General features: G+C 44.0%; 1 protein-coding gene across 3 annotated transcripts in view; it reads right to left on the reverse strand.

Moving 5' to 3' along the window:
• Nucleotides 1-2,500: 2,500 nt before the first annotated feature.
• Nucleotides 2,501-16,198, reverse strand: part of LOC126359055 (toll-like receptor 2) — a 209,681-nt gene continuing 195,983 nt past the window's right edge. For all 3 annotated transcript variants that reach the window (XM_050007601.1, XM_050007602.1, XM_050007600.1), the window contains 2 exons: nucleotides 11,559-11,763; nucleotides 2,501-3,347 (listed from right to left, as the gene is read on the reverse strand). In XM_050007601.1, coding sequence (XP_049863558.1) covers nucleotides 3,036-3,347; nucleotides 11,559-11,763 — 517 coding nt within the window. In that variant the 3' untranslated portion in view covers nucleotides 2,501-3,035. The remainder of the gene's footprint in view (nucleotides 3,348-11,558; nucleotides 11,764-16,198) is intronic.

Here is a 16,198-nt window from a genome sequence, read left to right on the forward strand (position 1 = left end):
GTAGGTCCATGTTTTTAATTTGTTGGAATTTTTCTCTAATAGACTGAAGCTGGAAAATATTTAAATGGAAAGTAACGGCAATTAGGGTTCAACGTCCTGTTGATAACAAATTTATAATAGACGCTGTAGAAGCTCGATCTTAGGAAGGATGAAGGACGTAGGTCCTATCGTTTCCAAAGCATTCATAGTAGGATTTATTTAAGCGATTTAGAGGAACAATCGAAAACCTGAATTGCAAGAGCCAGACAGAGATTTCAACTTCCGTGCCCCCGAAATCAAGACAAGTATGCCAACTCCAGTGTGCTACCACTGAGTCGAGACTCGACTACAAAATATAATCATTGTGTCTGATGCAAGTTATTTTCGATTCTGGGCTCTTGAAACAGACGAAACGATATCACACAGTTGAATTTCCTTTTTCCTTCAACGGTGCATATGTATCAAGTGGACAGACAATTTCTTTTTCACTAGAAGAATAATGCAGCACAACGATCCATCCGCTTACATGAAGACCCCTCGCTCTTGTGCTCATCTGTCAACAGAAGAAATAGCAGGGCTGAGGAACAAATACTACTCGATGTAGCCTCCTTCCACTGGGGCAGAAGGGCAGAAGAGGCTATTCCAGCGTGCATCCAGACAGAATGCAATCCAGAGACAAACAGGTTTCTTTTCTGGCACAAGAAGAAACCAGCGTGCAGAGCATGTGGCTTAGAGATTTAAGTGTTCCATATTTCAATGTAAGGTAATTAACTTGTTCATCCACTGATCAATTTGTATATCACATGCAGACAGATACTGGGATATAGGCTCGTCCTCTGTTTTATTATGATGAACGAAGTACAATCCCAAAGCAAGTGTGTTCTTGCAGCATTGACTTCTCAGCTGCGGAAGTGGGCCTTACCTTTGATTAAATTTTGTATTTTCAGTGGTTGAATACACATTTCATCCAAATCTCTTATAAATAGTGCAGAGAATCTGCAACAAAGGGATGCTTAGAGAATGTCTATGGGATACTTAGGTTAAAATACAACGTCGTTATGTCTTATATGAAATAAAATCCTTCGATGTATGTCGATATTGACACTTAGTGTTGTTTTACTCCGTCTGTTCCGGATCTCATTAAGTGGTAATTAGCCACTTTTATAAAACTAATTTAGTTTCTGCGATCTATCTGCCTCACCAAACTGTACATTTTTACCTCATGTATCATGCCAACTTGTTTGTATTGTTCTTATACATTTGAGTCTCCAGCGGGCTTGACTTTCGTTTTCCTATTAGCCATTAATATTTTCAGACAAACTAAATCTAATCTACTATTTAAAATTCCACCGATTGGAAGCTTCTCTGTTTTTCTACTTTCTTTCACACACATACTCTTACGAAACAGCACAATTACTTATTTATAAAAAAACGACAATAATGGCGTTTGAGTTTTAATAGTACAATATTTACGATGTGGTTATTGGAAAAGGTTTATGCCATTACTCAGACTCACACAACATTTAGACTTCTTAGGAAAATATTTTTCCCTCGTTTCTACTTCATCATTGTCGGCATATTTGCGGTAGGCTTTCGCTACACTTCGATTTGTTGCTTTCTTGTTTAATGGGAAGACACTTTTGTTAAGAACAATAAATTTTTGGGTATTATTAACGTGATATGTTACTGTAACGAGACAGCACTGACGAATATATTGTAAATGATTTTGATTACTGTTGCTGCCTCAAAGCAAGAGAAGTCATCAGCCCATATCTTAAGTTTATCCATTCCTTAGCTTAGCAGTGCCCAATAACCGTACTTATTTCTCAATGGAAGAGATTTTTTTTGCTAATGGCTATTTTTGTAAGTGCAATGTTGTAAGAGATGATATAGAACTGTCAATATTCGATATAGACAGTTGTATGTGGGATTATGATACAAATATAGAAATGACATGTGGTACGTGTATTTTAAATCCATTAGAGTACAATTTACTAGGGGTATGTATTTTGAAAGATATGTCAACTGTATGGTGGATGCTGTTGTACGAAACATCGTTTTGCATATGCGGATAGTCCTGTGTATACGATGTTGCTGTGTACGCTGTTTTTTTAGTTCTCAGTTTCTCAAGGAAGGGGAAAAACATCTGTCTCGAAGATTCTAAATAATTAAAACTGACTCGGCTTTACGCACTTGGCTTTATAGTGCTTACGTTTCCATGAAGCTACCGAACATTTTCTACCTAATATTGCAACAACTTGTAGAAAAATTATTCTCCGTTGGACTGAATTGTTTATTGGTAATCATGCCCTAACATGTCCAAATGTTAAGTGAATAAATACTTTTGTGAAGATACGATGTCTCACATATTTCAGAAGTAGTTAATTATAATTCAAACCAGCCTGTTACGGAAGCTCAAGTATGTCACCCAGTATCGAAGATATACATTCTATCAATTAAAAAGTCAGCGTAATCTGTGATAGGCTGTATTAAAATTAATTGAGGTTGAGATGTTGGTATTAAGTAAAAGAGCAATTTATTTCTGTTCAAAACATCTTTCTTAGCGTTCGCAATCAATATTTTATTTTCTAGAACGCATGTTATATTTCGTTGAACAGAACACTAGGTCGCATATGTGCACTTGCTTGCCTGATATTAATGAATTCTATCATTCCACACCATTCCTCTGAACGCTTCTAACATACTGATCATTTACACTACGTTCATAGGTGCTAATGTTCTCGTTTTCTGCGCCCAAAAAAGAATTCATCATCAAATGCAAACACGAGATTTTCATGCATCGTCGCATCTATTCGTGGCAAGGTAATTAAGAGCAATGTTTGTACTAATGTCGTGGAGTCATAAAACTGACTACTACCACAGGCATGTAAATCAGAGGAACGGTCCAGATGTTTCGAATCCGGACCCATATCGTAATCAGTATGAACCACACAGAATGGAGTGCTATTCTGAAAACACGCAAACCCACTCAATTTCAAAGGTACAGTACGTCCGTTGCAAAGTAGCATATAGATGCGACTGTTCCTTGGCCGAAGTCACACAGTGAAGGCAGTGGCGTCCACCATCCGTAGCTGCTGCTGCTCGTTGTCAGGAGTGTGGTCGTCGACGTCTGCACCGTCAGTGTCAGTGTCAGCAGTGGGAGATCCCGCCGGCGCGGTGAGGACGGCTCGCAGCCTCCTCCACATGGAGTGCTGGGCGGATGGCTGCGACGGCCACGTCAGGTAGGTGCGCGTATCCATCAGGAAACGCACGTGCCGCTCCAGCTGGCGCCGCTCCAGCCGCTCCAGCTCCAACAGCACCAAGTGGTGCACCTTCTGTGACGCCAGGTCCAGCTCCCAGCGGCACCACTGCAACATATTCCCCTTCAAAAACATCCAATATCTCAGATGATGTTTCGGGTAAAAGGTAAAAAATAATTGTCTTAGAAAAATAGTCCAACGAATCTGTATCTATTTATGAACTCCGGAAGCCACCGTGTGATGTATAGCGGAGTGTACTATACATCTCCACTAGTCACTTTCTCTCCTCTACACTCACCGATACTCAAAAACAATTACCTATACGCTTTCTTTATTAAGTCGTCGATCTTCTGATTGGTTTCAGAGGCCCGCCACGAATTTCTGACCTGTACGAACCTTTTCACCTCAGAGTGGCACTTGCAACCTACACTATGTGATCCAAAGTATCCGGACATACGTTTTTCTTATTATCAGGTTACCCTCCATTCCGAGGCTGTTGCACGCAGCGACCGTTATTTTGATTTGTAAATAACAGATTTTAGCAGCCAGCCGTCCTTTGGAATTTTTATTGACAGATCTACATTTCAGATACAAACTAACCATTCTCAATGCACTATCATTTTTGGTCAATGCATGTAATGCCTGTTGATCTGCCTTTGTCCACAGTTCATTGAACGATAGTGCATTCATAATGGCTAGTTTCTATCTGAAATCTAGATCTGCAAATAAAAATTCCAAAGGGCGACTGATAGCTGAAATCTATTATTTACAAATTTTTCTTGTTACGTGCATTGTGCTGCCAACTACTGCCTGGTACTCCATATCAGCGATCCCAGTAGTCATTAGACATCGGGAGAGAGCAGAATGGGACACCGCGGAACTCACGAACTTCGAACGTGGTCAGGTGACTGGATGTCACTTGTGTCATACGTCTGTACGCGAGATTTCCGCACTCCTAAACATCCCTAGGTCCACTGTTTCCGATGTGACAGTGAAGTGGAAACGTGAAGGGACACGTACAGCACAAAAGCGTACAGGCCGACCTCGTCTGTTGGCTGACAGAGACCGCCGACAGTTGAAGAGGGTGGTAATATGCAATACACAGCCATCTATCCAGACCATCACGTATGAATTCCAAACTCCATCAAGGAGCCACTGCAAGTATTATGACAATTAGGCGGGAGGTGAGAAAACTTGTATTTCTTGGTCGAGTAGCTGCTCATAAGCCACACATCAGGCCGGTAAATGTCAAACGCCGCTTCACTTTGTGCAAGGAGCGTAAACATTGGACGATTGAACGGTGTAAAAACGTTGTGTGCAGTAACGAATCACTGTGCACAATGTGGCGATCCAATGGCAAGGCGTGATTATAGCGAAGGCCCGGTGAACGTCATCCGTCAGCGAGTGTAGTGCCAACAGTAAAATTCAGAGGCGATGGTGTTATGACGTGCTCGTGTTTTTCGTGGAGGGGGCTTCCATCCCTTATTATTCCAGTGGCACTATCACAACACAGGCCTACATTCATGTTTCAAGCACCTTCTTGCTTCCCACTGCTGAAGAATAATTCGTGGATGGCGACTGCATCTATCAACACGATCGAGCACGTGTTCACAATGAGCGGCCTGTGACGGAGTGGTTACACAACAACAACATCCCTGTAATTGACTGGCCTGCACAGTGTCCTGACCTGAATCACATACACTCCTGGAAATTGAAATAAGAATACCGTGAATTCATTGTCCCAGGAAAGGGAAACTTTATTGACACATTCCTGGGGTCAGTTACATCACATGATCACACTGACAGAACCACAGGCACATAGACACAGGCAACAGAGCATGCACTATGTCGGCACTAGTACAGTGTATATCCACCTTTCGCAGCAATGCAGGCTGCTATTCTCCCATGGAGACGATCGTAGAGATGCTGGATGTAGTCCTGTGGAACGGCTTGCCATGCCATTTCCACCTGGCGCCTCAGATGGACCAGCGTTCGTGCTGGACGTGCAGACCGCGTGAGACGACGCTTCATCCAGTCCCAAACATGCTCAATGGGGGACAGATCCGGAGATCTTGCTGGCCAGGGTAGTTGACTTACACCTTCTAGAGCACGTTGGGTGGCACGGGATACATGTGGACGTGCATTGTCATGTTGGAACAGCAAGTTCCCTTGCCGGTCTAGGAATGGTAGAACGATGGGTTCGATGACGGTTTGGATGTACCGTGCACTATTCAGTGTCCCCTCGACGATCACCAGAGGTGTACGGCCAGTGTAGGAGATCGCTCCCCACACCATGATGCCGGGTATTGGCCCTGTGTGCCTCGGTCGTATGCAGTCCTGATTGTGGCGCTCACCTGCACGGCGCCAAACAGGCATACGACCATCATTGGCACCTAGGCAGAAGCGACTCTCATCGCTGAAGACGACACGTCTCCATTCGTCCCTCCATTCACGCCTGTCGCCACACCACTGGAGGCGGGCTGCACGATGTTGGGGCGTGAGCGGAAGACGGCCTAACGGTGTGCGGGACCGTAGCCCAGCTTCATGGAGACGGTTTCGAATGGTCCTCGCCGATACCCCAGGAGCAACAGTGTCCCTAATTTGCTGGGAAGTGGCGGTGCGGTCCCCTACGGCACTGCGTAGGATCCTACGGTCTTGGCGTGCATCCGTGCGTCGCTGCGGTCCGGTCACAGGTCGACGTGCACGTGCACCTTCCGCCGACCACTGGCGACAACATCGATGTACTGTGGCGACCTCACGCCCCACGTGTTGAGCAATTCGGCGGTACGTCCACCCGGCCTCCCGCATGCCCACTATACGCCCTCGCTCAAAGTCCGTCAACTGCACATACGGTTCACGTCCACGCTGTCGCGGCATGCTACCAGTGTTAAAGACTGCGATGGAGCTCCGTATGCCACGGCAAACTGGCTGACAGTGACGGCGGCGGTGCACAAATGCTGCGCAGCTAGCGCCATTCGACGGTCAACACCGCGGTTCCTGGGGTGTCCGCTGTGCCGTGCGTGTGATCATTGCTTGTACAGCCCTCTCGCAGTGTCCGGAGCAAGTATGGTGGGTCTGACACACCGGTGTCAATCTGTTCTTTTTTCCATTTCCAGGAGTGTAGAACATCTTTGGAATGAAACTTCCTGGCAGATTAAAACTGTGTGCCCGACCGAGTCTCGAACTCGGGACCTTTGCCTTTTGCGGGCAAGTGCTCTACCATCTGAGCTACCGAAGCACGACCCACGCCCGGTACTCACAGCTTTACTTCTGCCAGTATCCGTCTCCTATCTTCCAAAGCTGTAAAAGCTCTAAAGCTGTGAGTACCGGGCGTGAGTCATGCTTCGGTAGCTCAGATGGTAGAGCACTTGCCCGCAAAAGGCAAAGGTCCCGAGTTCGAGTCTCGGTCGGGCACACAGTTTTAATCTGCCAGGATGTTTCATATCAGGGCACACTCCGCTGCAGAGTGAAAATCTCATTCTGGAATATTTGGAATGTTTTGGAACGCCGAGTTCGTGCCATGCCTCACCGACCGACACCGATACCTCTCCTCAGTGCAGCACTCCTTGAAGAAAGGGATGCCATTCCCCAAGAGACTTTCCAGCACCTGATTGAACGTATGCCTGCGAGAGTGGATGCTGTCAACAAGGCTAAGGGTGGGCCAACACCGTATTGAATTCTAGCATTATCGATGGAGGGCGCCTCGAACTTGTAAGTCATTTTCAGCCAGGTGTTCGGATACTTTTGATCATATAGTGTACATCATCGTTATTCAAATGGCTCTGAGCACTATGGGACTTAACATTTGAGGTCGTCAGTCCTCTAGAACGCAGAATTACTTAAGCCTAACTAACCTGACGAGTCGGACGTCGAAGACCGCGTTCAGACCGCTCTTCGACGTCCTACTTGTCAGTCGGCAAGACTTAGCACAACCAGGAGCACCTCCGAAGATGTCCAACGTAGCTTTGGACAAAACGTCAGGGATATAAGACTTCCATGGACCGCGGCTATACAACCCGGAAGATTTCTCGGCTGCTGAAACATCCGGCCGTGAAAGCCTTCATTGTATGATTAGACAGCGATTGTAATTCACCCGTTTATTCGGCTTAGCTCGAAAAGCCTAACCCCTTTTGTCTGCGGTAAAGCTTTTTTAATTTTTTTTTTATTTCCAGACGCGATGGCTATTCCCCTTGGAGAGATAACGCGTACACTATGCACACATTCAAAAATCATCTTATGATTCGTTCAGAAATCAACTTAGAATGCTTTCAAAAATTTTCAGAAACCAACAGAGATGCGTTTCAAAATAATGTGAATAATCGATAAATTAACCTTCGCTCGATTCCAGGCGCTTTGTGAAACAAGGTTATGAACAGGGGCACCCTGAAATTACCGCCCGGGGCAGGTGCCCAAACTCATCCTTATCTAACATCCTCAATTTTCTTTTCCATTATCTGTATGTTATTCTTGTCAGCAACTTCGATGCATGAGCTGTTAAGCTGGTAATGCGATAATTCTCGCACTTTTCAATTCTTGCAATCTTCGAAACTGTGTGCATGATATTTTTCCGAAAGTCAGATGGTATATCGCTAGACTCATATGTTTTACACACTAATGTGAAGAGACGGTTTGTTGCCACTTCTTCCAATGATTTTAGAAATTCTGATTGAGTGTTATCTATCCCCATCTGCCTCATTCGATCTTAAGTCCTTCAAAACTCATTTAAATTCTGATTCTAATACTGGATTTCCTATATCGACTAGTGTTTCTGCTTCTATTACATCATCAGACAAGTTTTCCCTATCATGCCTTCAATTTACTCTTTCCACGTATGCGCTCTCTCTTCTGCATTTAACAGTGGCAGTCCAGCTGCCCTCTTAATATTACCACCCTTGCTTTTAATTTCATTGAAATTTAATTTGACCTTCCTATACTCTGAATCAGTCCTTCCGACAGTCATTTCTTTTTCGATTTCTTCAGATTTTTCAGGCAGCCATTTCGCCTTACCTTCCCTGCACTTTCTAATTATTTCATTTCTAAGTGACTTTTATGTATGTATTTACTGCATTTCCCGCAACATCTTTGTACTTCTTTTTTTTTTTTTTTTTTTTTTTTTCATCGACCCACTGAAGTACTTCTTCTATTGCCCATCGTTCCTTCGCAGTTACCTTCTTTGTACCTATGTATTTCTGTACAACTCAGTTATTGACCTTTTTAAAGGACGTCCTTTCCTCTTCAACTGCACTGCCTACTGTGCTATTCCTTTTCATAGTATCTGCAGCCGTAGAGAAATTCAAGTGTATCTCTTCAATTCTTATTACTTCCATATCCCACATCTCTGCGCATTCATTGTTCCTAAGTATTGTCTTCAACTTTTTGCCTACTATTCATCACTACTGGAGTGTGATCTGAGTCCATATCTGCTCTTGGGTACGCCTTACAATGCAGTATCTGATTTCGGAACCTCTGCCTGACCATTCTGTAATCTAACTGAAGTCTTCTTGTATATCCCCGCCTTCATCAAGTATACCTTCTCAGCTTGCGATTCTTGATCAGGGTATTCGCTACTAATAGTCGAAATGTGTTGCAGGACTCAATTATTCTTTCTCCTCTCTAATTCCTAGTACCAAACCCTTTCTTCTACTCCTTCACCTACAACCATATTCCATACCTCCTTGACTATTAGGTTTTAAATTCCTTTACGTGCTTTTCAGCTTATGACGTCAGCATGTATACCTGAACTATAGTTGTCGGTGTTGATTTGATATTGATTCTGATGAGAACAAACCTATCACTGAACTGTTCACAGTAAGACATTCTGTCCCCTGCCTTCCTATGCATAACGAATCCTACTCCCGTTACACCATTTCCTGCTGCTCTTGACGTTACCCTACAACCAAATCCCATTGTGTCACAAAACGCTTTCAAGCAAGTGTGGTCGATCACATCTGGAGGACGAGATAGCCTAGTTATTGTATATGGTGCTGTTTCTGCTACTGAGAACGGTATTTCGCCGGTATTCATTTTTCCCCTGGTGCATTTCGAAGAGCATTTTATTCGTGATGGGCCAGTATGCTGCCGTGGAGTGAGTAACCCTTCTGGATCATTGATGGAAGAACATTTCTACGAGTTTTTGAAACACGTAGTTTCTAAGGCAAAGTGCTCTAAAAATAGAGCCGGCCGAGGTGGTCGAGCGGTTCTAGGCGCTACAGTCTGGAACCGCATGACTGCTACGGCCACAGGTTCGAATCCTGCCTCGGACATGGATGTGTGTGATGTACTTAGGTTAGTTAGGTTTAAGTAGTTCTAAGTTCTAGGGGACTGGTGACCTTAGAAGTTAAGTCCCATAGTGCTCAGAGCCATTTGAACCATTTCTAACCATAGTCTGTCTCGTCTTCTCCTTGATAATCATACTTATCTACTGTAGTTAAAGGACTCAACTGTGAGAAAAATAACAGCATTGCTTTACTGTCACTTCCTCCCCACTGCCCCCCCCCTCCCGATTTCAACCACTAGATCGGACACTGAACGGACTGTGGAAGATGTACGCGAATACTGCAAGTGATTCGTGGATATAAATCACCACGAAGACAATATTTGACATTTCAGGAATAGTGAGTTCTACATATACTGTTGTGTTTACGCCATTAAATATCCAAGCAGACTTGTAGCATTTATCCCTTAATAGAGACGTTTTCAGGAACCATGAATTTGCTCCTTGTTCGTGACAGATCTACCAAATCCTTATAGGCCTACTGCTCTAAGTGCTGTCATGACAGAAGAAGGAGACAAATGCAATCATTGAAGGTCTCCACGAAGCAAATAACAGATCAAGGGAAGTGTTGGTACAATGTATGCACCGCAAGAAATGGGCACCAGATAAATGTAGGCAAAAGCTGCCAATTTTTTTTGTCAGAATTTCAAGATTAATTTCGTAAAGTCCTAACAATTTTTTTTCAGAGCTCTTATCAGCGGACAGTTTTCACCATAGAATATTGTTGAAGGCCTACGATCTTAGCTTTTTCTTGTATATGTTGAATTGCCGAACTTCTTGTGTAGAATCATCAGAATTATTTTGCTTGTCTTTATGTTATTAGTGCTAAATAGGGTAGGTCTATTTTAATCTTGAATGTCCCTTTGGCTTGAAGTAATTTATATGAATACAGGAAGTGTTTTGTTACTTTAAACAGCTATATTTTTCATCTAATATTAACATGTGACAAAGAACTCCATCCTTGTTACTACCTTCCCAGTGTCGGAGAAGGCAGTCGCAAACATCGCATAACAGAAAAGGCAATGCTAATTTGATCATAATAGCTATGAAGCCATATATTATTTTAAAAACATTCGTAAAAATATAGACTACAAGTTAATGAAATTAAAGTGAGAGTATTTATGTTGACGATCACCTAAAATATTTAAAATAAAAGATGTGACTACCAGACCTGGCATCCCCTATACATTAAAGATCACTGTGTGTTATTTTACAAGACATCGGCACCAAATTCAGATTAGCAGCAGTCGATTATTATGAAACATAATCAGTTTACACACACGTGGTTCGCACCCTTTCGGGAGCGACACCTAATCTCACAAGAAGTTTTTTTTTTTTACTTGTAGATATTAATTTTCCAAAATCGTAAATTAGGCTGCAACTTCAGCAACTATGTTACAGTAAACATGGAGAGGTTGAAAAATTCAAACAGTCAGTTGCAAATAAAGATTTATTGGTACCCTTAACCATGGTATCTACAATTTTAAAGTTGACTTCTTCAGAAGGTGTAACTGACCTTGTTACATCGATGCCGAAAAGTGCACTGAATAAAGCCAACCAGCCTCATCCATCTTACGAACTCAAATAATCACAAGCCATGACTTAGGATTGCAGCACTACTGTGTTGTATGTTCAAAAATGGTTCAAATGGCTCTGAGCACTATGGGACTTAACTTCTGTGGTCATCAGTCCCCTAGAACTTAGAGCTACTTAAACCTAACTAACCTAAGGACACCACACACATCCATGGCCGAGGCAGGATTCGAAGCTGCGACCGTTGCGGTCGCGCAGTTCCAGACTGTAGCGCCTGGAACCGCTCGGCCTCTCAGGCCGGCTGTGTTGCAGGCATCCAGATAAAATACCAGGTGCAGTGGCCAATGAACAAAAAGTTCTCGGCGACGTAAAAGTCGACTTGCATACAATAGATTACAATGGAGCACAGCACTGCCACCTGGCTTCCAGCAGTATGTGTATAGCAAACAGCAAAAGTCAAATCTTGACAGGCCTTTTAGTCCCTGGATTGTTACGTTCTTCGTACAACTCACCCGGCTGTCGATGAAAGCTTGAGACAGGACAATGACTGTTGAGCGGCTGGTTTTCATGCAGGTGACAATGTTGTCAGCAATGTAGGATCCCAGCGGGAAGTCCCTCTCGTGCAGGCAGAGACGCAGCGCCACTTCATCCGGGGAATCCCCCGCATTCTCCAGGTGCGGTACAAGTTGGTCCACAACCCACTCCCGGTCCGCACTGCTACTCTCCAAGAAATAATAATGTCACATGTAATGCAATATTGACACATGAAATATTCAAATTTTTATTTCTCTTTTTAAACTTGATGCAAATTTGAGCTATTATACTGCAATGCAGACATGTATAAACGGATGTACGAACGAAGGTTGCATCTCAGGATGGCACAAAGGAACTAAATGTTAGTTAGCATGCAGCAGTCCAGAGTCCGACTGTATCAGAGCCTATTATCTTTCATGTGCAGTGCTGTTAAGAGAACAAACGAATGGATACGTTTTCCTTACGTTGTGAGTGAATATGCAGGTGCTGTATAGACACACTGATGATGTTGAAATAGCTTGATTCGTGACCACAGGCCTTTACGTAGTGTTCTTGGGGAAAAATATTGCCAATGCAGCGAAAATAGCAATAGTCCAAGACCCAGATTTTGCACAAGAGTATCGTGCACTTAGATTTGAGGCTATATGACGTATCAAATTCCAGTGTTGAACTGGAATTTACGGAAGTTGATCATAAAGTTTTAACCAACTAAAGCTACTTACTTTTTTCTTCATTTGCAGTTACCCGACTGTAGGCGTGATAGTGAAATTCCCGCATCCATTGACAATTTTGTCTTAGTTTCTCTAGAATTCGTGATTGGTCGCATCAAACCAGTCAAAAGACTGAAGACGCAAAGAAAGTAATCCCCAGAACAGAACAGTCAGTCATGACTTGTCACCAGTAATCAACACTGACGTGAGCATATCACAGGTGACGGTTTACTGTTTCAAAGCTTCACCTGCAAATCGCTTAATGGTTATAAGGCGTCATCTGGCAAAAATCCCGAGACAGTATGCAACTGCTAGTCATAACTGAAGATATTAATGTATGCTGCATATCTAACGTTTGGGTAAGACATATCGTAACTGTTTACAGTAGTAACGGTATGAATCGAGACTGTATACTGCATACACGGTAAGTGAGTAGTGTAACACATTACCTGTTCCGATTTACAGTTTCCTTACGCGAGTACATTGATCGATTTCGGAATGTTGGGGTGGAATTATAAATAAATGAATAATTAATGCTGGTAACATAAGAAACATTAATCCTACGTAAAAATTGGCATAAATGCCTGTTTTCCAATGAGTAGAGGAGATAGTTACACAATAAACTTAGTGCAATCACATCACAAAATTGACAAGCTCTGAGGTTATGTTGTCGTGTAGACAACGTACGAATAAGGTGTGGTAGAAATGATAAGCAGGCTGCGTACCTAACGAATATTAGATTAAAAGTAAAGCAGTATTTTCTGATGTTGGTTAATCCTAGGAAATTTTTAAAAAGTTGTTAGTATGAGACGGTTGCATTGTATAAAATTTATTGTATTGTATCACACATTATTATCGAAGCATAAAATGCTGATGGCATCAAATTGATGTAAAAGTTTGCACGGATTGAAAGACACTCTACGTGTCTATGTTAGTGTGTGTGTGTGTGTGTGTGTGTGTGTGTGTGTGTGTGTGTGTGTGTGTGTGTGTTTTGGTAGTTACATATCTTCAGGAGACGAAATTATTTTGAGTACTGTCAATAGACACATTTAAAAGTACACGACGGAACTATCCTAACTTTAGTAATGAGTAGATCCTTCCTCGGGTAAGAAAAAGAAATAGATTGGGGAAGGTAAAAGGGAGGGGCTGCTCAATACGAGAGGGGCCCAGCTGCTGTGAGGGAGAGGTGAGACAAACAAGAACGGGAAAGAGTAGCCGAACATAGATGGTTCAGGGATAAGCAGTGTGCCAGAATCAGTCCAGAGACGACGAGAACGAAAGAAGCAAAGATGAAACACGAGGAAGAGGAATGAAATGGGTAGTGCAATTAAGAACTAGAGGAAAATGAGATCGAAGAAAACATAGAGAGAAATGGAATGTTTGCGAGTGAGAAGAATCAAGATGAAAAAACAAAGAAAAAAAGAATGAAATAAGACATAGCACATAAAAAATACATGAAATGCAAATAATAATGAAGAAACAGAGTGGTAGCCAGTAAGTAACGAAATCCGGGGGTGTACTGATATGCGATGGTATGTTGCAGGGAAAGTACTCATCCCTAAGGTTCCAGGAAACTAATATCAGGTTAAATTTAAATAGCCCATGTGTAGTAGCATCCGCTCAGCTCCCAAAGTAATACTGTGCAACAGGATTTGCAACTGTTTTCTGTTCCAAAAGTTAGGAGTTCTTCTATATCTATATGCGCGCATCCAGCTTAGTGCTGGAATTCCTTCATAAAACGCTATCAGAGAATACATGTTAGCTGTGAAACCACATGCGTGGTTTTCCAAGTTGCTCTGTCGCCGATATTGTGTGACTTACTAGTGGAGGGGCTGCAATAGATGGCGAAGAGTTCGTGCTCTGAGTTCATAATGCTATTTCTTCCTAGCACAGTAACAACACATAAATGCCTGTAAAAAAAATTCGGTCTATGCATATTCTGCAGTAGTAAAAGGCGTCAAGGAATGACGCTTTGATTAGACTGTATTCATAAGTACGCCGCATACATTTATTTTTTTCGTACTGGGATCTGGATTCTAATGTAGTAGATGAAATGTGTAGCGAAATGTTGGTCATAAAATACCTCTGTGGTTTTAATGAGTCATCTTCGTGAAAAATACAACACCTACAGCAAATTGACACTAATCAGTAGGTGGAGCACCTATCCAAGTTGTTAACTGACGTTAGAGGTGATCAACATATACACCGTTTGTGATGTGGTAAACGTTAAGAAGGTAGTCATATTCTGGCTCCATATGTTCCAACACCTCATAGTCGAAATCAGCGATTGCATTTATTATTTTTCCAGCTGAAAACACATGATGTGTGACATAACCCCTTACTAAGAGCTCACATGGAAGTAGTTAGCAGTGGGGGCCATTGAAGAAGAGAAGAGTCGCGTTGCGACGCACGTCCAATCCAGTCCTACGGCAGTTCGAACGTCTGAAAGAAAGTGTGGTGGCGCACCTCCTCATTGCGTACTGAAGTCTCCTCGGCCTTGCTGTAATTGTATAGCAGTACGTCCACGTACACGAAATCAGTTACCATTTTCTCTGCAAAGAAGAAACGTCCATAAACTGTGTAAGATGATATACCACTGAAAACACACTCCTGGAAATGGAAATAAGAACACCGTGAATTCATTGTCCCAGGAAGGGGAAACTTCATTGAAACATTCCTGGGGTCAGATACATCACATGATCACACTGACAGAACCATAGGCACATAGACACAGGCAACAGAGCATGCACAATGTCGGCACTAGTACAGTGTATATCCACCTTTCGCAGCAATGCAGGCTGCTATTCTCCCATGGAGACGATCGTAGAGATGCTGGATGTAGTCCTGTGGAACGGCTTGCCATGCCATTTCCACCTGGCGCCTCAGTTGGACCAGCGTTCGTGCTGGACGTGCAGACCGCGTGAGACGACGCTTCATCCGGTTCCAAACATGCTCAATGGGGGACAGATCCGGAGATCTTGCTGGCCAGGGTAGTTGACTTACACCTTCTAGAGCACGTTGGGTGGCACGGGATACATGCGGACGTGCATTGTCCTGTTAGAACAGCAAGTTCCCTTGCCGGTCTAGGAATGGTAGAACGATGGGTTCGATGACGGTTTGGATGTACCGTGCACTATTCAGTGTCCCCTCGACGATCACCAGAGGTGGACGGCCAGTGTAGGAGATCGCTCCCCACACCATGATGCCGGGTGTTGGCCCTGTGTGCCTCGGTCGTATGCAGTCCTGATTGTGGCGCTCACCTGCACGGCGCCAAACACGCATACGACCATCATTGGCACCAAGGCAGAAGCGACTCTCATCGCTGAAGACGACACGTCTCCATTCGTCCCTCCATTCACGCCTGTCGCGACACCACTGGAGGCGGGCTGCACGATGTTGGGGCGTGAGCGGAAGACGGCCTAGCGGTGTGCGGGACCGTAGCCCAGCTTCATGGAGACGGTTTCGAATGGTCCTCGCCGATACCCCAGGAGCAACAGTGTCGCTAATTTGCTGGGAAGTGGCGGTGCGGTCCCCTACGGCACTGCGTGGGATCCTACGGTCTTGGCGTGCATCCGTGCGTCACTGCGGTCCGGTCCCAGGTCGACGGGCACGTGCACCTTCCGCCGACCACTGGCGACAACATCGATGTACTGTGGAGACCTCACGCCCCACGTGTTGAGCAATTCGGCGGTACGTCCACCCGGCCTCCCGCATGCCCACTATACGCCCTCGCTCAAAGTCCGTCAACTGCACATACGGTTCACGTCCACGCTGTCGCGGCATGCTACCAGTGTTAAAGACAGCGATGGAGCTCCGTATGCCACGGCAAACTGGCTAACACTGACGGCGGCGGTGCACAAATGCTGCGCAGCTAGCGCCATTCGACGGCCAACACCGCGGTTCCTGGT

Source organism: Schistocerca gregaria, chromosome 1 (genome assembly GCF_023897955.1).
Source record: "Schistocerca gregaria isolate iqSchGreg1 chromosome 1, iqSchGreg1.2, whole genome shotgun sequence".
NCBI lineage: Eukaryota > Metazoa > Arthropoda > Insecta > Orthoptera > Acrididae > Schistocerca > Schistocerca gregaria.